This window comes from Erithacus rubecula (assembly GCF_903797595.1).
Source record: "Erithacus rubecula genome assembly, contig: scaffold_247_arrow_ctg1, whole genome shotgun sequence".
Classification (NCBI taxonomy): domain Eukaryota; kingdom Metazoa; phylum Chordata; class Aves; order Passeriformes; family Muscicapidae; genus Erithacus; species Erithacus rubecula.
Genome location: NW_027636075.1, coordinates 26976 through 52518, shown reverse-complemented (window position 1 = coordinate 52518; position 25543 = coordinate 26976). Strand labels below are relative to the sequence as shown.

At 43.4% G+C, this 25543-nt stretch overlaps 1 protein-coding gene across 1 annotated transcript in view; it reads right to left on the bottom strand.

Annotated features, from left to right (window-relative positions):
- LOC306815838 (serine/threonine-protein kinase pim-1-like) overlaps window positions 1-25019 on the bottom strand; it is a gene marked incomplete at both ends in the record, with an annotated part of 57214 nt that extends 32195 nt beyond the window's left edge. The window contains one exon of the mRNA XM_079332364.1: window positions 24989-25019. Coding sequence (XP_079188490.1) covers window positions 24989-25019 — 31 coding nt within the window. The remainder of the gene's footprint in view (window positions 1-24988) is intronic.
- Between the last annotated feature and the right edge of the window lie 524 nt (window positions 25020-25543).

Sequence of the window (25543 nt, the reverse complement as noted above, 5' to 3'; positions counted from 1 at the left end):
GTCTGTCCTTGCCGAGGTGTGCCCAGCTGTGGGGCACAGCTGCCTGGGGGACAGTTTCCAGGCACCATGCTGCCCCAGAGGCTGTGAGTCACAGAAATCCAAGCACTTGCTTGGAAGAGTTCTGGGAGATCAACTCCAGCCTGTGATCCATGGTTACCATGGCAAGCAGATCTGAGCCTGGAGTGCTATGGCCAGGCTTACCTTGAACACCTACTGCAACGGTGACTGCACCAGTGCCCCCTGGGGCAACACCATTCCCATATCTCATGCCCCTTTCTGGGCAGCAGTTCTTCCTAATGTCCAGTGTACACCTCTCTTGGCACAGCTTCAAACCCTTTCTTGTCCTTGCCCATCTCTGAGACGGCTGGCACTGCCTTGGTCACTCTCCTGTATGTGGACAAGAGGCTGTGCCAACGAGTGCCACTCCTTGTTTGCTTGTGGCTGCTGTGGAAAGGAACATTCATGTATATTGCCATTTCTTAGAGGTTTTACACCAGATTTTCAGTCACAGCTGTTCTAGTGAAAACAAGTCTGTTTTCATGAGTATTTGAAGGGTCATAGAACACAATTGGAATTCCATTGAATTAGGGAAATTCTGCTGACTTCGTTTTCCTGAGGTTTTGAGATGAGTTGCAAATCCCAAAAATTTTCTCTTTGGGGAAATAGTAATTCCACAGTTTAGATTGTGTGGATATTGATTACTCAAATTTGAGGCCCTAATGTAGCTTTCTGCACAATAAAATTTAAGCATCCTCTAATTGTTCTTGAAACAAAAACCTATTAAACCTGTTCTGTGGACAGAAATGGCTTCTGTGTTATTTCTCATAATTTATTAAGAATCTCATGCCAGGAGAAAGTCCGTAGTGCTGTGTGATTACCTTGGTACTGTTCTTTGGAATGGCTTTCCCCCCATTTTCTGAAGCTGCCCACAGAAAGGTCATAGATATGTCAGAAGTTCTGAAAGGAAAACTGGGTCTTTGCCTCCTGTTTGGAATCTGTGGTGAGCTGTGAGTCAGAGCTGATTTTTCATGATGTTGAAAATATAATTGAACTTTTTGCTGAAGGATACATTGATAAAATCAAAGCATAGCATGGCTGACACTAGTAAATGAATTAAAATGCTCTTACCAATTAAAAAAAAATGCTCAGGTAGGTGAGAAGTATTGTGCTGTCCAACTTAGCTACTTTTTACCAGAGCCCTTTCTCTCTATTTTTCCATAGTCGTCTTTAAAGATACAGCTTTGATTATTTGCAAGTGTAAAATGAATACACGCTTTTAACACAACAGAAAAAAAAAAAAAAACCAAACAAACCTACGTTGTTTTCATCATTATTAAAAAAGAATAATTCCCACTTCCCATGGTGCAGTTTAGCAACTCACTACAATCTTTGGGTTTATTATTATTGAATTGTAAAAAAGATGCCAATGATTTTTCACACTTTCAACCAGCACGGGAAAATAAAGCTTTTAAGATAATCACTCCTCAAATCATTACCCCCAGAGATGCAAGAGTTGTTATTTTAATTATAGTTAATATATTTAATAAAACAGCAATATACCCACATTTCTAACTGTACATTTGTATTTGGTGAACTTTTTCTTTTTATTTCAATCAATACTTTTCAAGCTCTCCTACTGCACAAATTGATATGCTTTTTTCATAAACTTATTTAGTTCAAAATATCAGATTGATCACATCACTCAAAAATAATTGGCATTGTACAAAACTGTACTCTAGTAGTCCTTATATATTTTAAAACAGGTTCAGAGTTGCACCTCACTATTGCAAATGTGTAAATCTGCTTTAGCCACAAGAGGGATTGTCCTGGAAGGTTTTAGCAACCAAAGCGTCCTCTGGCTCAGATGACCTTTGGAGACCCCTCTGTGTTGGTGCTATGAGGACAGTCTGGACAACTCTTTAGGAATAAAACTTCCTTTGGCAGCAATATAGCTAGGCCCTAGATATTTAATTTTGAAAACTGGAGTTCTGTTGCACTAAGAACATTACAAGATGCTCAAGCAGATCAGTTACTGAGCTTTAAGTCAAATCATAATTGGGAGAGAACAAAGAGCTGGACCAAGTCCTCTGGAGAGAATTTAAATAATGAGGTTTGTTGTTTTGTTTGAAAAGTTACTGTTTCACTAATAAGAGAGTCCTCTCTGAAAAGGACTGATTTTAAAGCAAGAGGTTGGCTTAAATGTGTCTCCACTTAGTGATGTGAAAAAAACACAACACCCTTGGCTATTTTCCCTGGTCTGCATTATCCACTGTGGTGCAGTATCTTGGCAAGTGTCCATCCTACAGCGTGTTACTCCAAAGTTACCTGGAGGTAACAGGGAATGCTTCTGTTAAAACACAGACAACTGAACAGTAACAGCTGGGAAAACCCTGTGGCAGTTCACATACCTGCATCCCAGGAGTGTGCTCAAAATAACTTGTTTTTATAGGGGGGTCTTTTTCCTTTTACTTTACCCAACCAAGTCTTACAGTATCCAGAACTCCATTTTTCGATCCACCAGCTTTCCTCTCCCCCAGAGAAGGAAACAATTGTTCATCACCCTACAGGAGCTTCTCCCTTTAAGCAAAGTCAGTGCTGAATCATGCTGAAGGTAACACCTTTAGAAGTGGCTTGACTATGCATGATTCCTGATGAATTGCCTTCTTTCATGGTGAGCTGAAAGCCAGGCTTTTGAACTGAGTTTCTAGCCATTTGCACACTCTCAGGTTCCAAATTGCACAATTTTGCTGCTTTTGGCTTAAAAATGGAACAGCAATAGCAAGGCAGACACCTCCATCACAAGGTCACCTGTCACCCATAACTCTTTTTGTTATCAAGCTGTGAGTGTGAGGGGACTCTGTAAATAAAGTCTGACGAGTGGGGGTGGGAGGGGAAAGTCCACCCAATATGTACTGACAGTTTCTGTTTCCCTTTTTGTCAGCAAGTTTTGTAATATATAGTCTTGAAGCCGACAGAGGAATTTTGTGGATGGTTGCTGTACATACCTCCAATCAATTTGCTTTAAATTTATCAACTTACTAATTTGGCTATTTAAAATCTCTAAACACATCGTATTTCTCAAGTTAAAACTTGGAACTATGACAAGTATTAAAAATGGACCACAGGCTTTGAAAGGGATGCTCCTATGGCACTGAGAAAAACAGGATGGACTTTGGGGAAAAAAGGAGACTGTTACATTTGAGATTCCAAAAGCTTTGATGAAATCAAAACTTCTCTTTCTCATTCTCATGTCTTTGGGTTTGTTTTTTTTTAGCCTATCCCTCTGTATTTGCAATATTTAGCATGTGTTGAAAATTTATAACATTCATTATAGAAACTATTTTGTACTTTCCTTTTGCAATTCAATACTTAAGATTTTTTTTTTGAGTTTTTTTAATGCAGAAGATAAGAAAAAAGGAAAATAGTATTTGCTTGATTTGCTTGGTAAATATCGTATCTCATATATACACATGATACATTTTTGCAATTTAGAATAAGATTTTTGGTATGAAAACACCCTGAAGGAAAGCAAATAACTGTTCTCTCTGAGAATACAGAAGCCATATGTAAAATCATGCTTCTTGTATGCAACAGAATGACTGACATATCATCAGAATGAACCGATGTATAGATGAAAAAATCATCCTCTGGAGATCAACTAGAGGCAAGTACATTAAAATCCTACTTTTTATATTTTTTTTCAAAGTCTTTTTTTATTCCAATAGTTGCTTAATATTAAAATGCAAAAGAAATTCACTTAAGAGGAACCAGAAATAATAGCTGCTTTCCATCCGGCCACATTAATCTTTCATTCTCATCTCCTCAGTAGCAAAAAAAGAGAGGAAATTTCCTTTTGTTTTACCCTGTGGATGATATTTATTGGTACACCCCTAGGAGACTGACTTAAACACTCCCAGTTTCAAGCCAGGTCTCCCACTCCAATCAAAGTCCTTTAACTCCTGTGCTGTTTCCAAGCAGGTTAGGTCCCTAGCAGAACTTCACAATAAAATTGCTGGAGAAATCAGCTCATGGCCACATTTTGAACACAGTCATCAGCTGGAGTCTCCAGGAGAGACCCAGGAGTTACCCTGACCGTTTCCAAATTCTACCTTGAGGTCATAAATGCATATGCAAAACTGCAGAGATGTCTCTTTCAGTCATTAATTCAATATCTAGAGTCACCTTGGCTGTCTCTTCTGAAGGCAGGTTTTGGAGCAATTCTGATTGATTGGCTGGAGTGTTACAGGAATAGTGTCCAGTTTTAGTATATTATCATCATCATCATCATCTCAGTTCTCACCTGGAAATCTACCTATGTTTGTTGTGTTTCTCAGACTCAGCTCATTTGGAAGCACTTTCTGGAGCTGAACTCCAGATTGCTTCTCTGGGATTTCACTGGCTGCAGTGTACTGCAGAAATGCAGAAGCAGAGACCTACACAGCCTGTGGGTTTAGGTGGGTTGCCATGGGGGAAGAGGTGATGCAAAAATCCTCATCCTCATTGAAGCAATAATTAGCCAAATTTAAAACACCTAACTGTTCAGGTGAAGTACTAGTGCTTTGCAATTAAATCAAATCCTTCATCAACAATGCCTCAGGAAGGTAAATGAACACATTGGGTTTATTACATAGGGAAATTGTTCCTGGAGATGCTTGGTACTGTGTTGAGTATTGAGAACCATATTTCTTGATACTTTGAATGCCTTGTAAGCATTTAATACTCCAAAATTTGGTCATGCATTGAACATCCCAAATAACTCAAACTGCAAATGCTTAAGGAACCAATGTCTGAATTAATTCAGTTCCCTATGTCTGCAAGAGCACAAAAGAAAGGAGAGCTATTTTTAAATGTGCTTGTATGTGAAAGACTGATATTTTGAACATTTTACTAATAATTCTTAATCACATCTAGGCAAATAAAGTCTAGAAGTTATAGGAATAAAACTTCCTTAAGATTTTGTATTTTTAAATTTAATAAAGATCCACTAGAATATGTGGGAGAGAAGGAGAAGAAAAACAAAAACAAAAAAAAACCCAAGAAATGCTTGCTTTATTTTCCAAATATTTCTCATAAAATAAGCTGCAACATATGCTAGGTACTTAAATAGCCTAAAATCAAAAGCACTTCTCACTTATCTTTCTAAAAATGATGGTCACTTCTTAGGTCTTCATTTTCATTTGTGCAACAAGCCTGAGTGCCAAAATAAAAAGTAACACCATATGTCAAAATAAAGCTTTAGAAATGAGGGGAGTGGAGAGGGATATCTATCATTAATTTGAGTTGAGCAGAGACTTTTTTTTGGAGGGGAGATCATTATGAACATACCTTACCTGGCCAACAAAAAGGAGAAACATCTCAGGTAAATTCTTGAAGCCAGTGATAATTTTTTATTGGCTCTGTAATTCTGGAAAATTCTGTCACCTACAAACAGTGAATCCAAAAAAGAAGTAAAGCCCCAAAGGGGTGCTTAATTTCTCAGAATCTTTATCAGAATAAAATGTAAGCTGAATATATATATATATATTTTTAAGATGAAGATTAGAAAGATAATAATATTTGCAAAATAATGTAGCTATTTCAAACATAAAATTAGGTAATTAGTTTTCAACATCTTATTTTATGAAAGTCAATACACTTCTAATGGCTAAATATTTTGATATTCCTCACCAGGTATAGTTTTAAGATCTCATCCAGTTAAAAAATCCAGACGGTGGGGTGTGGAACTCACTCACTGCTTTTTATTTCTTGAAGTTTGAGGGTATAAGATGATATTGTAATACCTGTGATAAAGTAACAAATGCCAGTGAGTCACTTCCCAGGAAGGGAAGGAGACTTCTATTCTAAAAACAAAACTGATGTCACCAAACTGACTCTTCTACCCAAATACTCATGGGTCTGCTCCTCCTGTGATCCCAGCACCACCATCCCTGCCCTAGCACTCCTGTCAGTGCTCTGAGACTCTCCTGGAATGAACCAGTGCAAACTCCAGGATAGGCACTGATGCCCCATCCCTGTTATCCTGCTAATGCCTGCTGTCATCTGGAAACAGCTCCATTTATAGATGAACAGCCTTGATCAAATTGGCACATCTGTTACCTTTTCACTTCCAAGCACAAATGTGCACTTTTAAAAGTTTATTTGAATATCACATTTCAACTCCTCTTTCCCTTCCTGGGAGCCCACAAAGCTCCTTTTCCTCGTGCACACACCAGCTCTCCTTTCCTGGAAGGCCAACCACATGTGAATGATGGAAAGAAACAACTAGGGTCCTTTGCTTAAAATGACCAGAATATGATGACACAGACTCTCCGTGGCTTGCACTTCCCCTGGAGCCCCAGTACCTTGGACTCCCCAGCACAGCACTCACCATGTCACTGTGCACATAGCCAGGCCAGGAAAAGTGACAAGCAAGAGGCACAGTCCATCTCAGCTGAGCTTCTGCATGGGTGGCTGTCTGATTCATTTTGTTTCTGTATTAAGTATACCTATATTGAACTCTCAGCCTTTAGAAAAGTATATATCTTATTAGCATCTCTAAATTTCAGTGATACCTAAGAAAACCCAATTACAAGGAATGGCATGTTCCTAAAGAATAATTTTTGTCTTTTCACATGGCCTATATTAATATTCTCTTAATATTACCTTAGTTGTTCTATGCCATGAAAACCACCCAAAATCAGTCATAATGGCTATTCAGTCCTTGGCAGACACAGCAAGAATTCAAGATATTTGCATTTCTATGAGAATTTAAGTATGATATGTCTATCTACAAAAACAATGTGTTGTGAGAAAATTTGTTTCATCCATTTTACCTTCTAATATGCCCTCATCACAGAAGTTCTCAGATTTTGCTTCCCTTGAACAAAAAGTATATAACTTTTTTTTTTTTTTTTTTTTTTTTTTTTTAATCTGTTTACTCTTTTGGAACCAATAGTGAATAACCGAATCATACATCTTCTCCTGTTTCTCCTTACATTTACAACATCAATAGACTAGAAAGACCTGTAACACCCACATCCACAAAATGAATGTGTACACTGGTACATAGGGAATGTTTCAGCTGTTTGACTTTACTGTTCTACTGTCTATTCTCAAATGCTGACAGCTTTATTTAGTTCTAAGCATTTATATTGACAAAGGAATTAGAAGAATAATATCTTCCAGGGGAATAAAAATTTCACAGCTAAGTACCTGAGGTGCTTTTTTAAAAAATTATAAAACCAAAATTTCTGTAGAGCTGGATGTCTGGCTTTGTTTGAAGGCTGTTGCCTTTATTTTTTTTTTTTTTTTTTTTAATTTTTGTTTTCTTTTTCTTTTTCTTTTTTTTTTTTTTCTCTTTGCTTTTCTCAAAGCCTCAGCTTGAAAGTAGGGCAGTGGGGCTACCCAGAGGATCCCTTCTCAGGACACATTAGACTTGTGTTGTTGCCCTGTGAAAGTTAATCAGAATAGTCAGTTTAAGCAAACAGCACCTTTTAAAGATTAATTTTGTGAAGGAAACTCCTTTGTTTTCTAGGTTACTTAATTCAAAGTTAGTGCCTTTTACTGTTAACTGAGATTGTGTCTTTGTGACCTGTCCTACATCGAAATAAAAAAAACCTGTGTCCAAAATTCTAGGCAACTTTTCCATAGCATTGTTGAAAAGTAGGTTTGGAACACAGATGCAGTTTATTTACATTTACAGGTGGTACCAAATGAATATTTATCCAAATTATTCTGCAGTTCTTCAATTAAGGGACTCAATTTTGATGACAACTGGCATATTTGTCTTTTACTATCTCTTCAGTCTTTTTCTTCTGCCAAGGATAGCTTCTCTCTGAAATCCTTCATCAATTAATTTGAATACTTCATTACATAACATTCTCCTTGTCATACCCTCTTAAAAAGGCATACCTGTAAAATTCCTTGAGGGAATAGTTTTCTGCAATTTTTCCATTTGTTAGTTTGAGTTTTTGGTGAATGATTGACATATGTGTTTTTCTCTATTTTGATTCTCTGTTTTCAAGATTTACAAGCCCATACTGTTCTGTTCAGGCCACATTTTCTTCCATCATCTCATTCTTAAACCATTTTTAAAAAGTAAGATAGAAGCAGATTTAAAGATCTCCATTACTGATTTCTTCCTGCTTCTAAAACAAAGGGCTTCTTGGGTGTCTTCTCAGAACTTGGTGGATTGCATAGGCTGCTCTATTGCTTAGGGAAAACAGATTGAGATAATTAAAACAACATTGTAAAAGGAAAGTAAAAGGTAGAGCTAATGTATGGCTGCTGCTGGCAGCATCTGTGTTCCTCTCTAATGCATCTTAATAAGTATTTGTGTCTAGTTCAAAGATATTTTCCATGTTACAGCAACGGCTCCATAACCTAATTTACTAACACGGTGTTTTTGAAGCAACTGGTAAAAATAACTTTGCTAAAGGGAATTTTTCATTTGTTCTAGTGCTAAAGAATCTCATTCATACTTTCTGTTTTGTTGGGTATGGTATCAATCTGTTATTGCTTTACTTAAAAGACAGGCAAAAACTATTACATTTTACAGTATATCAATCTTTCTGAATAAAAGGGAAGAACACACTAACAGCAATAACAAGTGTGCAGGATGCAAAAAAAAAAAAAAAATCTATTGTACTGAGGTAAGTGTTCTTTTCTGAAAACACTTCAGTAATTTTGCTTCCTGGTACACAAGTCTTATGGTATGAGCTTTTTTACTGAAATACTTTTTTTTCCTTTTACAAACACATTCTCTTATTTCAGAAGAGTTAATAAAATATTGCCATGTGTTTGCAATCACTGAATATATAACTAAGGATATTTAAATATTGTGCAATGTCTGGTACCCCATAAGTTTCCCTCACTGCCCCAACCATCACACAACCTCATCAAAGAGTTCAAGTTACAGAGATCTTTGAAAAGTAGTTATAATTTATACAATTCTGATTACCCTGACAGTGTCAAGAAACAGTTTGGAAAGTCTGCAATTGCTTAAAGAAATGTCAACAGCTTTGCCTCATGGGAGAAGGTTGTTTAAGTTTTGGAAAACAAAAAGGAAAAGACACTGAAAGAACCACATAAAGCATAAACTCACTGCTCTAAATCAAGCAACATTTGAGTTTGGCAAATTCTACTTCACTTATATATTTCTGGGAAATCAAATTGTCAGAAATTTGAGTTTTCTGCATATTACTTAATTGTAATTGTGAGGAGACTCAATTAATCCTGATCACCTTTACACACAGACATAGACATAAATGAATTGAATTAAAAACAGCCCAGTGTTTCACAAATGACAAAGGATCTTCCAGTTCACAACAGTAAACATTTGTAGAAATAGAATGGAGGAGAAAGATTTCACATCAGTAACAGTGGATTTGCCACATCAGTATTTTTTCAGCCTGACAATAAAACAGTTATTAAATATTTTAGCTAAAAAATGGTAATTCTTCATAAACAATCCTTGACTTCTGTCAACACATATATGCAGGGTGAGCATTTGTGTTTTCACACATATTCAGTTATACATAGTTGTAAATTACTTTGATATAGGTCAGTTCAGTTTCTGACTGGGACTGATATTTTAAGATTTTTTTTTAGCATAACTTCACAAATAGTCACTCTACAATATCAGGTCTGTCTGCTTTATTCACAAGTCATTTTAGTGACTATCCAGTAAATATGTTACTGTTCAAAAATCATAAAGTAAAGGGGATCCAGGAGTGGATCACAATAAAATGTACAGGTGCCTAGTGTCACATTTTGAAGAGCGAGTTGTCTGAGTGTCTCTCACTTTTGATATTTAACCAACCCTACTCTTCCTGATTACTCAGTGCCAGCTATCAAGTGTCATTTACCCAGGTGGCAAACAACTCACTGTGTAATTGATGGAAGTTGTCTGTTCAATTGTAGTGAAGATCAGATTGAAATACTGGCAGGTAATGCTGAACTTTAAGATATTCTGGAAGGATTTCTTCTTGTCAGGTGTGCTGATTTGACTTCATCATCATCTCAGGTCCAGGGCACAAAGTTCTCAGGGGACAGCAGCCAGTTTCTGGAGCAAGGTGTGGCCAAGTGAGATAACAATGCTCCATGTTTGGTTACCCCACACACATTCTTCCATCCCCTTGCCTCCAAGGAGGAGTAGGAGCTCAGATTGGTGCAGAAAAATTCACGCAGCAACATTGTTTTAGCCTGGATTTAAATTAACTTAGCCTGAATTTCTGTGAAAGACCATTTTTTTCCAATGCATAATTAATACAGAATGCTTTCTGCTGTTGGCAAAAGATTTTACTTAAGAACACCATGAATAGGGTAAAGGATATTTTTGGTCAGCTCTGCTGTGATTTCGTAACTGAGAAATCTGTCAAATTTGAAAAGAAGACTTGAAACACTAGCTGAAATATAAGTTTTTCAGGTATTTTCTGTCTCTTCCTTGACTACAAATAAAATCATATTAGAGAATGGTATTGTGAATATCATTATTTTTTTCCTGAGTGCCTGATTAAGAAGGCAGATAAATCACACCAGCAGGTTGTGTCTGCTATGAACCAGACTAGTTTAGCTGCTGATCTTCATCCCTTGCAATTTTTTGAAGCCTTCATGGTTTCATATAGAACCCATTTCTCCCTGAGAGAATTGTTTAAAGAGCTAGTTAGATGGAAGCACTATGGAAAAAGGAGAGATGAATTCTAGAGCATTTTGTGTGAGTGTTGACATGTTTCATTTGTGTTTGATGATCACATGCATAGATGGGAACATCTTTGTCATTAATCTCTCCTAAACAGCAGTTTGTATGTGAGCATGTTCAAACATCACATACCTCAGCTTTTCAAATGCAGAGTTCATTTTCTAATGCAAGGCTCACATTTGCAACAATTAATTGCAATATAATATGTTACTCCAAGAACAATACAAACTACTTTTCCTTGCCTTCATTTTAATATACCAGACTAAAATAGACACTGAGATATCTCAAACACAGCCATGACAATTGCCTCATTAGGTCTGCAAAAACTATCTGCTGGGTATGAAAAGGTTTGGAAGGAAGGGAGATGCCAGAAGTAGCACGGGCAACACACAAAGAGAAAAAATGACACAATTGACAAGCACATGAATAGATGCCTTTAATAGCTGGATGCAACATAGAGCAGCTGTATGCAGCTTGGCATTTCTCTGGACTAATATACTAATTGACCAAAGGATGTAAAAAAAAAAAAAAGAAACAAGAAAAAGAAAGAAGTCACTGGTCTTTAGTTTGGAGGGTTGTGCAATATAGCAATTCTTTTGGTGTATCATCAACACCAATAAATGTTTGTGGAGAGACAGAAAGAAAGAGAACACCAGTCCATAGCAGAAATAGCATGCAGGGGGAATGTTAAAGTTTTGTTCACGCTTACATCAGTCAGGTACTAAAAAGACTCAGAGTAGGATGAGTGTGGGGCAAAACACAGATTTTGAGACAATAGGAAGTTGTCACAACACTTCCACTGTTACTGGAAATTGGCATGATTTGCACAGCACTCAAAAGGGCCTTAGGGGAAAGTAATGGAACAGAATAGGCAGATGCTCAATTATTTTTTTCATAAACTATTGCTAAATATCACAAGTAAGGTACCACAAACAGAAAGAATATCCAATGAGATGAATTAATGAAATTTAGGAGTAAATAAGCTCTCTCCCCATTACTATAAGTGCAATTTTACATCACCTTTATATAATTTAAAAAAAAAAAAAAAGTTTTTCCTCAGTTTCAAACCTGTGATTTAAAAGCGTGCAAGTGTTTTTACAGAAACAAATTCAGTCCCACTCATGCCTGTCCATTTGCATAGCATGCAGTTTCAAATGTGATTTATTAGTAAAATACATTCTTTAATGACTTGCCTTGTTTCTTAATGAGTTAATGTGGAAGCAGAGGGAAAAACTCCCCCCTTCCCATCTCCCCCACCTCATGCACTGGGACAATCTTAATGTTAAACCTGCTTTTACTGCACTGTGAGAACAGCTGTCTGAACCATATCAGCATTTTGCATGCATTGTAAACTGAGGGGAAAGAAAAATAAGTTAATTGAAAATGTGCTGCAGTTTGTGCCAGTCTCGTTCATGTCACCCTGAAAGAATTCCCACCCCTGACACACACTGCTTCAAGAGTTTACAGTTTATCTGTGAGACTCAAGATTTGCATTACATAGAAAGTGCCAGTTTTTAACAAATACATGAAAATCCAAAGTTTCCTACTCTTTTTTGTTGCTGGAATAGGTTTAAAAACCCAGGAAGACGGTTATGAAGTAAAATTTAGATTAAATTAATTAAGATTAGTTTGTCATGTTGCTCAGAAGGGTAGAACCAGGTGACATTACTGAGTACAACAGCAAGAAAAATATTTTTGCTTAACAGTTATTTTTCACTTAGTCAAATTAAAAAATAAACCAATCAACCAACCAATGATGGCAACAATACTATATTTAAATTCACAAGATGATACAAGTTTTTTGCTAAAGGAATGAGATCTAAGAAGCTGTTCAGACCAAACCTTCTCAGTAGACTATGAGCTCTTCTATATTTATGGTTGATAGAACTTACCAACCTTCATTTTAATGTTCCTCCTAGTCATAATGGAACATAAAAATATTGAAATATAAAAATTACCTATATTAATATCAAATTTTCCTGATGGGTCTCAGAAAGATGTCCAGAAAAATAAAATGAAAAAAACCCCAAAATTGAAAATCAAGTGATTGATTCAGAGGATAAAAGATTTACAATTCCAAAATGGACTAATAGTTGCCATTAGCACTTATAGTCTTCCAATAATCAGTAGGAAAAGATTCACTGCTGGAACCACAAAAGATTACAGTATTTTAATGACTACAGAATAATTACCACATGCAAGTACATAACCAAACTTTGCTCATTTACAAATTGGAGAGTAGCAGAGAAAGATGAATGGTGGGCTCACTTCTGCTTATTAAAGGCTTTTTTGTGTCAATGCATCAAAGGCAAAGAAACTAAAATCCAGTAGATGTAAGTCTCCAGGGAAGACAACGAGTCAGGGAATTTCTGATGAAAGTTTTTTTTCCATAAAAATTGGATTGCCTGAAGGAATATATGAACCAGTTTAGATGAGAAGACCCTTTCTGGTTCAAAGAGGGAAAGGGGGGGAAAAATAGCTCATTTTCTCTTACCTCTAAATAAGTAAAATCGGTAAAAATTAGAGCAGTTAACTGGAACATAGAACATCTCACCCAACTTCGTCCCAGAGATCTCTCCTAGCCACTAAGCTAAGAAAGCTTGACCATTTCTTTTGGAAAACAAAATTAAAACAAAGAGAAGAGAAGAAAGTAAGAGACATCTAAGAAAACCAACTGAGTGATGGTCACTGTGCTCACTTTAGATGTGAACAATTAAGTCTGCAGTACACTTAATCAAGATAAAGTCAGCCCCTTAAAGTTCAAGCAAGTACCCTGCTAGCTTAGACAATGACTACCCTGATAAATATAAGAACTGATCACTAGATTTCCAGGGAAAAGTCTGAGGTTTCCTGAGTGCATGATAATATAATGATAGCAACAAAGTCTTGAGAAGCACCAGCAGATAGGAGCACCTGAAGACTCACTTTTCATCACTGATTTGCACACCCACTGTGAGTCATGCTAGGGACAGCACAAGTCTTACAGAACATACTTAAAATTCACATTACAGTGGCAATTTGGCTACAAGCTTCAAGGATGATTTTATGTCAGTTCTGGGTATGGACAAAATTACTTTTGCTGTCATTCTACTTTGTAAGAAGGCACAGAAAAATGGGACTGAGGCACAAGGTGTGCAGAGCAGCTCTCCACACACACTCCACTGGTTTCCCCAGCTGAGTCCATGCTCCATTAAGAAAATTAAGGATAAAATCCCCTTATTTCACTGCTCCAGGTGCCAGTTTGCTTTTTTCCACTCAGTGCAGAATACCAACACATGTAAATCCTTTGAAACATTGACACTGTGGTTTCTTTCTTCCCAAACAGACTGGGCCAAGCCACTGAGAGCCAATGGCTGACTCTACACTGGAGTAAATGGAGAGCAGCATCAGAGTGAGAGGAGATGCTCTAAATTTCAAATGGGCTTAGTTGAAGTGAGACCACCATCCTTAAATAGTCTAATTACAGTACAGGATTTGATTTGGAAAGTACATATATCTTGAGGTGCATTGCATTTTTCTTGAAAAGGCTTCAGAAGTACAATTGCACTTTACAGATCTGTGAAAAAGAACAGATATGCCTTGTCTTTGAATGGTGCAGCCCCCCCCTTCAGTAGTGCTGCCCCCTTGTGGAAAAACCAGTACAACAGCATCCTCCAAACCCCTTTTAGTGCTGCCCCCTTGTGGACAAACCGCTATTACAAGCCCCCCCACCAGAAGTGCTGTCCCATTGTAGACAAAATCGTTACTGCATCCCCTTTGCCACAAGAGTGCTGCCCCCTTGTAGAAAAAACAGGTACTGCAGCCCCCCGCCCTTCAGCAGTGCTGCCCCCTGTGGACAAAACAGGTACTGCAGCCCCCCCACCAGTAGTGCTGCCCCCGTGAGAACAAAATTGAAACTGCAGCCCACCCCCCCCAGTAGTGCTGCCCCCTTGTGGACAAAACCTGTACTGCAGCCCCCTGCACCAGTAGAGCTGCCCCCTTGTTGAGAAAACTGGTACTGCAACCCTAAGACCCCAGTAGTGCTGCCCCATTGTGGACAAAACCGGTACTTCAGGCCCCCCCCCCTTCCAGTTGTGCTGACGCCTTGTTGACAAAACCGGTACTGCAGTCCCCCCTGGCCCACCTCAGTAGTGCTGAGCCCTTGTGGACAAAACAGGTATTACGGCTCCCCCTTCAATAGTGCTGCCTCCTTGAGGACAAAACTGGTACTGCAGCCCATCCGCAACTAGTGCTGCCCCCTTTTCAGTAAAATCAGTACTGCAGCCCCCCCCCTCACCTCCCCCTTCCATAGAGCTGTCCCCTTGTGGACAAAACCAGTAGTGCAGCAGGCCCACCCAGTAGTGCTGACCCCTTGTGGCAAAAATTGGTACTGCCGTCGCACCCCCAGATAGTGCTGCTCACTTATTGACAAAACCGGTACTGCCGCCCCTCACTTTCAGTTGTGCTGTGCCCTTTTGGAACAAACCGATATTGCAAACCCACCCTCCCAGTAGATCTGCCTCCTTGTGGACAAAACGGGTACTGCCGCCCTGGCCCCAGGTAGTGCTGCACCATTGTGGAGAAAACCGGTACTACCGCCCCGCCCCCAGGTAATGCTGCACCCTTGTGGACAAAACCGGCACTGCAGCCCCCCCCAAAGTAATGCTGCTTCCTTGTGGGCAAAACAGGTAATGCAGCCCACCCCCTTCAGTAGTGCTGCCCCCTTGTGGAGAAAACCGGTACTGCCGCCCTGCCCCCAGGTAGTGCTGCCCCCTTGTGGACAAAACCGGTACTGTGGACCCCCCACAGTAGTGCTGCTTCCTTGTGGACAAAACAGGTAATACAGCCCACCCCCTTCAGTAGTGCTGCCCCCTTGTAGACAAAAACAGTACTGCAGCCCACCCCTAGCAGTGCTGCCCCTTGTGAACACAACTGGTACTGCAGCCCACCCCCTCACTAGTGCTGCCCCCTATTGGACAAAACAGATACTGCAAACCCTCCTCCCCACCCAGTAGTGCAGCTTCCTCATGGTCAAAACCAGTACTGCAGCAACCCACCCAGTAGTGCTGACCACTTGTGGACATAACCGGCACTTCAGCTTGCCCACACCTCAGTAGTGCTGCCCCCTAGTGGACAGAGCTGATACTGCAGCCCCCCACCCAGTAGTGCTGCTTTCTTGTGGTCAAAACCGGTACTGCAGCCCACCCCCCCAGTTAGTGCTGCACCCTTGTGGACAAAGTTGGTAGTGCAGCTCCTCAACAAGTAGTGCTGTCCTCGTTTGGACAAAACAGGTAATGCACTCCCCCCCCCCCAATTAGTGCTTCTTCCTTGTGGAAAAAAAAGGTACTGCAGCCCACCCCAACAGTAGTGCTGCCCCCTTGTGGACAAAACCAGTACAGCAGCCTTCCCCAGTAGAGCTGCCGCTCTGTGGACAAAACTGGCACTGCAGCCCCCACCCCAGTAGTGCTGCTTTTTAGTGGACAAAACAGCTACTGCAGTTCCCCCGCCAGTAGTGCTGCTTCCTCGTGGAAGAACCGGAATTGCAGCATCCCCCACCCCCCGGTAGTGCTGCACACTTGTGGACAAAATCGGTACTGCCACCCCATCCCCAGGTAGTGCTGCCCCCTTGTGGACAAAACCGGTACTTCCGTCCCCCCACAGTAGTGCTGCTTCCTTGTGGACAAAACAGGTACTGCAGCCCCCCCCATCAGTAGTGCTGCCCCTTTTGCACCAAACCAGTACTGCAGCCCCACTGCTTTCAGTAGTGCTGTCCCCTTGTGGAAAAAAACAGTGCTGTACCTCCCCTACCAATGCTGCCTCCTTGTGAACAAAATCGGTACAGCAGCCCCCCCGCTATTGAGCAGTGCTTCCTCCTTGTAAACAAAACCAGTACTGCAGCCTGCACACCATTAGAGCTGCCACCTTGTAGAATAAACAGGTACTGCAGCCCCACCCTCACTATTGCTGCCCCCTCTTGGACAAAACCTGTACTGAAAACTCTCCTCCCTGCCCCAGTAGTGCTGTTTCCTCGTGGCCAAAACTGGTACTGCAGAACCCCTCCTTCAGTAGTGCTGCCCCATTCTGGACAAAACACACACTTCAGCCCCCCCCATTCAGTAGTGCAGCCCCCCTTTTGGACAAAACATGTACTGCAGCCCTCCCTCCAGTAGTGCTGCCTCCTTGTGGATAAAACCGGTACTGTAGCCCCCCCCCTTCGTGCTGCCACCTTGTGGAAAAAGCTGGTACTACAGCTCGCCCTCTCTCACTTGTGCTGACTTCTTGTGGACAATACTGGTACTGCAGCCCCCCTCAAGAAAAAACTCGTTCCTTCTGTAAAAAACTGGTAATGAAGCCCCCCCACCACAGTAGTGCTGCTTCCATGGGGCCAAAACAGGTACTGCAGCCCCCACTCCCTCAGTACTGCTGCCCAATTGTGGACAAAACTGGTACTTCAGGCCCCCCCCCTTTCAGTAGTGCAGCCCCCTTTTGGACAAAACATGTACTGCAGCCCCCGTCCAGTAGTGCTGCTTCCTTGTGTATAAAACCGGTACTGCAGCCCTGCTTCCAGTAGTGCTGACCCCTTGTGGAAAAAAACGGTACTACAGCTCACCCTCCCTCCTGTGCTGCTTTCTTTTAGACAAAACAGGTACTGCAGCCCCCCTCCAGTAAAGCTTGTTCCTTCTGGACAAAACCGGTACTGCAGCCCCCCCTCTTCCCGTAATGCTACTTCCTTGTGGACAAAACAGGTACTGCAGCTCACTCCCCAGTACAGCTGCCGCCTTGTGGTCAAAACCGAGGTACTGCAGCCCCTCCCCCCCTGTAGTGCTGCTTCCTTGTAAACAAAACCTATACTGCAGCCACCTGCACCAGTAGTGCTTCACCCCTGTAGACAAAACAGGTACTGCAACCCACCTCCTCTTTCAGTTGTGCTGACCCGTTGTGGACAAAACTGGTACCGCAGCCTCCCTTTCCCCAGTAGTGCTGACCCCTTGTGAACAAAACCAGTACTGCACCCCACCCACCACTAGTGCTGCCCCCTTTTGGGCAAAACCGGTTTTGCAGCCGCCCCTTCCTCAGTAGTGCTACTTTTTTGTTGACAAAACCAGTACTTCAGCACCCCCCTTTCAATAGTGCTGCCCTCTTGTAGACAAAAGCGGTACTGCCGCCTCCCCCACAGTAGTGCTGCTTCCTCGTGAACAAAATAGGTAATGCAGCACCCCCTTCCCCCATCAGTAGTGCTGCCCCATTGCGGATAAAACAGTACTGCTGCCCTCCCCATTTAAGTAGTGCTGTCCCATTGTGCACCAAACCGGTACTGCGGACACCCCCCTTTCAGTAGTGCTGATGCCTTGTGGACAAAACCGACGCTGCAGCCCCTCTCCCCCCCTTAGTGCTTCTTCCTTGTGGAAAAAACCTATACTGCAGCCCCCTGCAACAGTAGTGCTGCCCCCTTGTGCACAAAACCGGCACTGCCGCCCTCAGCCCCCAGTGGTGCTGCTCCGTTGTCGACAAAATCAGTACTTCAGCCCCCCCTTTCACTATTGCTGCCCCCTCTTGGACAAAACTGGTATTGAAAACCCTCCACCCCAACCCAGTAGAGCTGCTTCCTGGTGGCCAAAACCGGTACTGCAGCCCCTCATCCCTCAGTAGTGCTGCACCGTTTTGGACAAAACTGGTACTTCAGCCCCCCCCCCCCGCCCCCAAAACCCTTTCAGTAGTGCAACCCCCTTTTTACAAAACATGTACTGCAGCCCCCTCTCTATTAGTGCTGTTTCCTTGTGGATAAAACCGGTACGGCAGCCCTCCCTCTTCCAGTAGTGCTGCTCCCTTGTGGACCAAACAGGTACTGCAGCTCGCCCCCCCAGTAGTGCTGTCCCCCTGTGGACACAACAGGTACTGCATCCTTCCCCACCAGTAATGCTGTCCCCGTGAAAACAAAACCAACACTGCAGCTCTCCCCCCTCCACCTGTAGTGCTGCTTTCTTGTGCACAAAACCTATACTGCAGCTCACCCCCCAGTAGAGCTGCTGCCTTGTAGACAAAAATGACATTGCAGCCCCTCCCACCCCTTAGTGCTGCTTCCTTGTGGACAAAACCTATACTGCAGCCCCTGCAGCAGTAGTGCTGCCCCCTTGTGCACAAAGCTGGTACTGCAGCCCTAAGCCCCCAGTAGTGCTGCTCTGTTGTGCACAAAACCCGTACTTCAGCCCCCTCTTTCAGTAGTGCTTCACCCCTGTAGACAAAACAGGTACTGCAACCCACCTCCTCTTTCAGTTGTGCTGACCCCTTGTGGACAAAACCAGTAATGCAGCCCCGCCCCCCCTCATTAGTGCTGCTCCACTGCAGACAAAACCAGTACTGGAGCCTCTCGTTCCCCCAGTACTGCTGACCCCTTATGGACAAAACCGGTACTGCCGCCCGCCCCTTCAATAGTGCTGCTTCCTTGTGGACAAAACTGGTACTTCACCCCACCCACCACTAGTGCTGCCCCATTTTGGGCAAAAGCGGTACTGCAGCCCTTCCCACCCCCCCACCCCCCCATAGAGCTGTCCCCTTGAGGACAAAATTGGAAGCCCAGACCCTCTGCTCAGTAGTGCTGTCCCCTTGTAGACAAAACAGGTACTGCAGCCCCTCCCTTTTTAGTTGTGCAGACCCTTTGTAAACTAAACTGGTACTGCCCCCCCCCCCCTTCAGTAGTGTCCACCATTAGGTCAGAACCAGTACTGCAGCCCCCAGTTCAGTATTGCTGCTTCCTTGTGTACAAAACTGGTACTGCAGCCTCCCTTCCCTCAGTTGTGCTGACCCCTTGTTTACTAAACCGGTACTGCCACCCCCCGCTTCAGTAGTGCAGCTTCCTTGTAAACAAAACTGGTAATGCACCCCATCCAACACTAGTGCTGCCCCGTTTTGGGTAAAACCGCCACTGCCGTCCCCCCCCCCTGCCCCCCCCCCCACAGAGCTGTCCCATTGTGGACAAAACTGGTAGTGCAACCCCCCCCCTCCCTCAGTATTGCCGCTCCTTTATGGACAAAACCAATACTATTGCCTCCTAGTGCTGCTTTCTTGTGGACAAAACAAGGAATGCAGCCCCTCCCTCCATCAGTAGTGCTTCCCCCTTGTGCAAAAGACCGGTAGTGCTGCCCTCCCCACAAGTAGTGCTGTCCCCTTGTGCACCAAACCTCTACTGCAGCCCCCCCCGTTTCAGTAGTGCTACTCACTTGTAGACAAAACCGGTGCTGCAGGCCTTCCCCACCACTGCTGCCCCCCTTGTGAACAGAACCAGTACTGCAGCCCCCCCTCCTCACTAGTGCTGCCCCCTTGTCGACAAAACCAGTAGTGCAGCCCCCCCCATTGAGCAGTGTTTCCCCCTTGTAAACAAAACCGGTTCTGCAGCCTCCCTCATGAGTAGTGCTGCCCCCTTGTGGGTGAAACAGGTACTGCAGCCCCCCCCCCCCCACTAGTTCTGCCTCATCTTGGAAAAAAACCGGTACTGGAAACCCTCCACCCCACCCCAGTAGTGCTGCTTCCTCGTGGCCAAAGCTGCTATTGCAGCCCCCCTCCCTCAGTAGTGCTGCCCCGTTTTCGACAAAACCGGTACTTCAGCCCCCACCTTTCAGTAGTGCAGACCCCTTTGGACAAAACATGTACTGCAGCCCCCCTTCCCGTATTGTTGCTTCCTTGTGGATAAAATCGGCACTGCAGCCCCCCCATTAGTGCTGCTACCTTGTGGACAAAACCCATACTGGAACCCCCCCCCGCCCCCCGCCCGAAGTGCTGTGCCCCTGCGGAGAAAAAGACCGGTACTGTAGCCCCCTCTCCCCACTAGTGCTGCCCCCTTGTGGACAAAAACGGTACTGAAGCTCCCAGCACCAGTAGCGCTGACCCCTTGGGAAGAAAACCAGTACTGCAGCCCCCCCACCAGCAGTGCTGCCCCATTGTAAACAAAACTGTTACAGCATCCCCTTTGCCCCAGTAGTGCTGCTTCCTTGGAGACAAAACACATACTGCAGCTCACCCACCCCCCAGTAGTGCGGATTTTATTGGAAAAAAACAAGTACTGGAGCTCTGCCCCAGTCCTCAAACTCCCATCCCAAATCCCAAAATTTCCACCCAAATCCCCACAAAAATCCCCCAATTCCTGTTTTCCCCAAAATTCCCATTCCATTTTCCCAAATTCGCCCCAAATTCCCATTTTTCCCCCAATTTCCATTTTTCCCCAAATCCCCATTTTTCCCCAAAAAGTCCCATTTTCCCCCCAAATGCCCTCCAAATTCCCAATATCCTGGGTTTTTTTCCAAAATTCCCCTTTTCCCCTCATTTTCCACTCCAAAATTCCCATTTTCCCCAAAAATTCCTATTTTCCCCCGTTTTTTTCCCCCAAATTCCCCCAATTTGCCAAATTCCCTCAATTTCCCAAATTCTGGGGGTTTTTTTCCCCAAATTCCCATTTTCCCTCAATTTTTTCCCCCCAAATTCCCATTTTTCCCCAAATTCCCCCAATTTCCCAAATTCCTGGGTTTTTTCCCAAAATTCCCATTTCCCCCCCAAAATTCCCATTTCCCCCCCCCCCCCCCCAAATCTCCATTTTCCCCCCAAATTCCCCCAATTTACTGGAGTTTTTTTTTTCCAAAAATTCCCATTTGTCCCCCCATTTTCCCCTCCAAATTATTATTTTCTCTCCAAAATTCCCCTTTCTCTCCTCCCAAATCTCCATTTCCCCCCCAAATTCCCATTTTTCCCCCCAAATTCCCCCAATTTGCCAAATTCCTGGGACTTGTTTTCCAAAATTCCCATTTTTCCCCTCAAAATTTCCATTGTCCCCCCCAAATCTCTATTTTCCCCTCCCAAAATCCCAATTTTTACCCTCCAAATTCCCATTTTCCCTCAAAGTCCCCCAATTTCCCAAATTCCTGGGGCTTTTTTTCCCAAAAATTCCCATTTTTTCCCCCAAAAATTCCCATTTTTCCCCCAAAAGTCCCATTTTCCCCCCCAATTCTCCATTTCCCCTCCCCAAATCCCCCCATCCCCCGTCACTATTATCCCTATTCTCATTTTTATTCTCACTTTATTTTTATTTTCTATTTTATTTTTATTTCTATTTCTTCCATTCCCACCTGCACCTTTAGCGCCCCCTGGCGGCCGTCGCGGAGCCGCGCACGGTGAACCTGCCCCGGGGAAATCCTGGAATTCCAGGAGCTGCTCCCGCCAGCCCGGGCCCAGATCCTCCTCCAGCACAGCCAGGGGATCCCAAAAATATCCAAAATTACCGAAATTCCAAAAAACACCCGGTGAAAATCCAATAAATTATCATAAAATCACATTAAAATCCTATAAAAATCCCATAGAATCCGGGAATTTCTGGAGCTGGTCCCAAATCCTGACCCAATTCCCACTCCAGCACAGTCAGGGGATCCCAAAAATTCCTAAAATTATCAAAATATCCCAGAATTCCAAAAAAAGCCAGGTGAAAATCCCCAAAAGTAACATAAAGTCACATTAAAAGCTATAAAATACTATAAAATATCAAAAAATCACATTAAAAACTATGAAAATCCCATAGAATCCTAGAATTCCAGGAGCTGCTCCCGCCAGCCCGGGCCCGGCTCCTTCTCCTTATCCAAAATTACCGAAATTCCAAAAAACACCTGGTGAAAATCCAATAAATTATCATAAAATCACATTAAAATCTGTAATATCCTATAAAAATCCCATAGAATTCGGGAATTTCTGGAGCTGGTCCCAAATCCTGACCCAATTCCCACTCCAGCACAGCCAGGGGATCCCAAAAATTCCCAAAATTATCAAAATATCCCAGAATTCCAAAAAAAGCCAGGTGAAAATCCCCAAAAGTAACATAAAGTCACATTAAAAATGATAAAATACTATAAAATATCAAAAAATCACATTAAAAACTATAAAAATCCCATAGAATCCTGGAATTCTTGGAGCTGGTCCCAAATCGCAGCTCAGCTTCTCCTCCAGCACAGCCTGGGGATCCCAAAAATTCCCCAAATTATGGAAATTAAAACCCGGCGAAAGTCCACTAAATTATCATAAAAACACATTACATCCTATAGAATCCTATAAAAGCCCCATAGAATCCTGGAATTCCAGGAGCTGGTTCCAAATCCTGACACAGGATAAAAACCCCAATCCTCTACCCGGGTCTGCCAGCCCAGCATGGGCTCTGCGCTTTGCCGGAGCCAAACCCCAACAAACCCCAATAAACCCTATAAAACCCAATAAAATCCTATAAAAACCCTATAAACCCAATAAATCCTATAAAAACCCTATAAACCCCAATCCCCTACCCGGGTCTGCCAGCCCGGCATGGGCTCTGCGCTCTGCCGGAGCCGCACCAGGATCGGCTGCAGCTGTGGGGTCAGAACCGACGAGTCTGTGAGGGACTGTGGGGTTATGGGATTGTGGGATTGTGTGGTTATGGGATTGTGGGATTGTGGGACTGTGGGGTTATGGGATTGTGGGGTTATGGGATTATGGGTTTGTGGAATTATGGGGTTATGGGATTGTGGGGTTATGGAATTGTGGGGTTGTGAGATTGTGGGGTTATGGGGTTATGGAATTGTGGGATTGTGGGGTTATGGGATTGTGGGACTGTGGGGTTATGGGATTGTGGGATTGTGGGGTTATGGGATTGTGGGATTGTGGGACTGTGGGGTTATGGGATTGTGGGACTGTGGGGTTATGGGTTTGTGGGGTTATGGGATTATGGGATTGTGGAATTATGGGGTTAGGGGATTGTGGGGTTATGGAATTGTGGGGTTGTGAGATTGTGGGGTTATGGGGTTATGGAATTGTGGGATTATGAGGTTATGGAATTGTGGGGTTATGGGACTGTGCAGTTATGGGATTCTGGGGTTATGGGATTTTGGGGTTATGGGTTTGTGGGGTTATGGGGTTATGGGATTCTGGGTTTATGGAGTTTTTGGGATTTGGTGGTTTATGGGGTTATGGGATGTTCTTGGTGTATTTTGGGCTATTTTGGGGGTGTTTTTGTGGTGATTTTGGGGTGGTTTTGGGATATTTCTGGGATATTTTTTTGGTGGTTTGGGGGTGATTGTGGGATTGTTTTGGGATATTTTTGGGGTGGTTTTGGTATAAATTTGGGATGTTTTGGGGTGTTTTTAGGGTGATTTTGAGAAATCTATTGGGGTGTTAATGGATATTTTTGGGGTGATTTTGAGTTGTTTATGGGATGTTTTTTGAATTGTTTATGGGATATTTTGGGGTGATTTGGGGATGCTTTTTGGATTTTTTGAGTGTTTTTGGGATATTTTTTGTGATAGTTTTGGGGTGATTTTGGGGTGATTTTGGGATGGTTTTTGGGTTATTTTGGGGTGTTTTGGGGGTGATTTGGGTGTTTTTGGTGTCCCACCTGCCATGCTCAGCAGCTGTCCCAGTTTGGGATTTGTCTGTGATATTTTTGGGATATTTCTGTGATATTTTTGTGATGTTTATGGGATATTTCTGGGATATTTTGGGGTGGTTTTGTGTTATTTTGGGATGTTGTTGGGGTGGTTTTGGGTGTTTTGGGTCCTTCCTGCCATGCTCAGCAGCTGTCCCAGTTTGGGATATTTCTGTCATATTTTTTGATATTTCTGTGATATTTTTGGGATATTTTTCGGGTGTTTATGGGATATTTTTAAGGTGATTTGGGGAAGGTTTTTGGGTTATTTTGGGATGTTTTTAGGGTGTTTTTGGGGTCCCACCTGCCATGCTCAGCAGCTGTCCCAGTTTGGGATATTTCTGTTTGGGATATTTGTATGATATTTCTGTGATATTTGTGTGATATTTTTGTGATGTTTATGGGATATTTCTGTGATATTTTTGGGATGGTTTTTGGGTTATTTTGGGATATTTTCGGGTTTATTTTGGGGTGATTTTGGGGTGTTTTGGGGTCCCACCTGCCATGCTCAGCAGCTGTCCCAGTTTCAGCGCCGCCCCCCTGGCCCGGCTCAGCGCGGCACCAAACGCTCGGCAGCGGCTGCTGACAGCAGGGGGGAGCCTGGGGACAAACTGGGGAGGGGGATCCTGAAAATGGGGAGAGGGAGACAGATTGAGGAGGGGGAGACACAAATTGTAGAGGGGGAGACAGATTGGGGAGGGGAGACACTAATTGGGGGGGGAGAGACCCCAAATATGGGGAGGTGGGAGACCCTAAATTGGGGAGACAGACCCCGAAATTGGGGAGGGGAGAGACCCCAAATTGGGGAGGGGAGGACACGAAATTGGTTGGGGGGTGGGGATTTGGAGGTCCCCAATTGGGTCTGGGGTCTCAGGGGGATTTTGGGTCTGGGGTCTCACACTCACCCTGGCGCTGCTCCTGCCCCCACAGCCGCATCCGGGCGGCTCCGGCCAAAGCCCCCAGACCCAATTCCAGCTCCAGCCCTGGCAGAGCCAAAACTGACACCAGAGACCCCAGACCCGATTCCAGAGACCCCAGACCCCATTCCAGAGACTCCAGACCCAATTCCAGAGACCCCAGACCCAATTCCAAACTGGGCAGGTGGGGGACACCAATGGGGGACCCCAAAATCCCAGTGCCCCCATTTCCATTCCCAGTCCCCCGCAGTCCCCCGCAGTCCCTCCCAGTCCCCTCAGTTCCCCCAGTCCCTCCCAATTCCCTCATTTCCCATTCCCAGTCCCTCCCAGTCCATCCCAGTCTCCCCAGTTCCCATTCCCAGTTCCCCCAGTCCCTCCCATGGCCGCTGCCCGGCCCATCTGGCTCACGGGCACCGGCGCTGCCGGCCCCGCCCCCCGGCCTGGGGAGACCCCAAAATAAACACGGGAAACCCAAAACAGAGAGAACCCCAAAAATACAGAGAACCCCCAAATACAGAGACACCCCAAAAATAGAGACCCCGA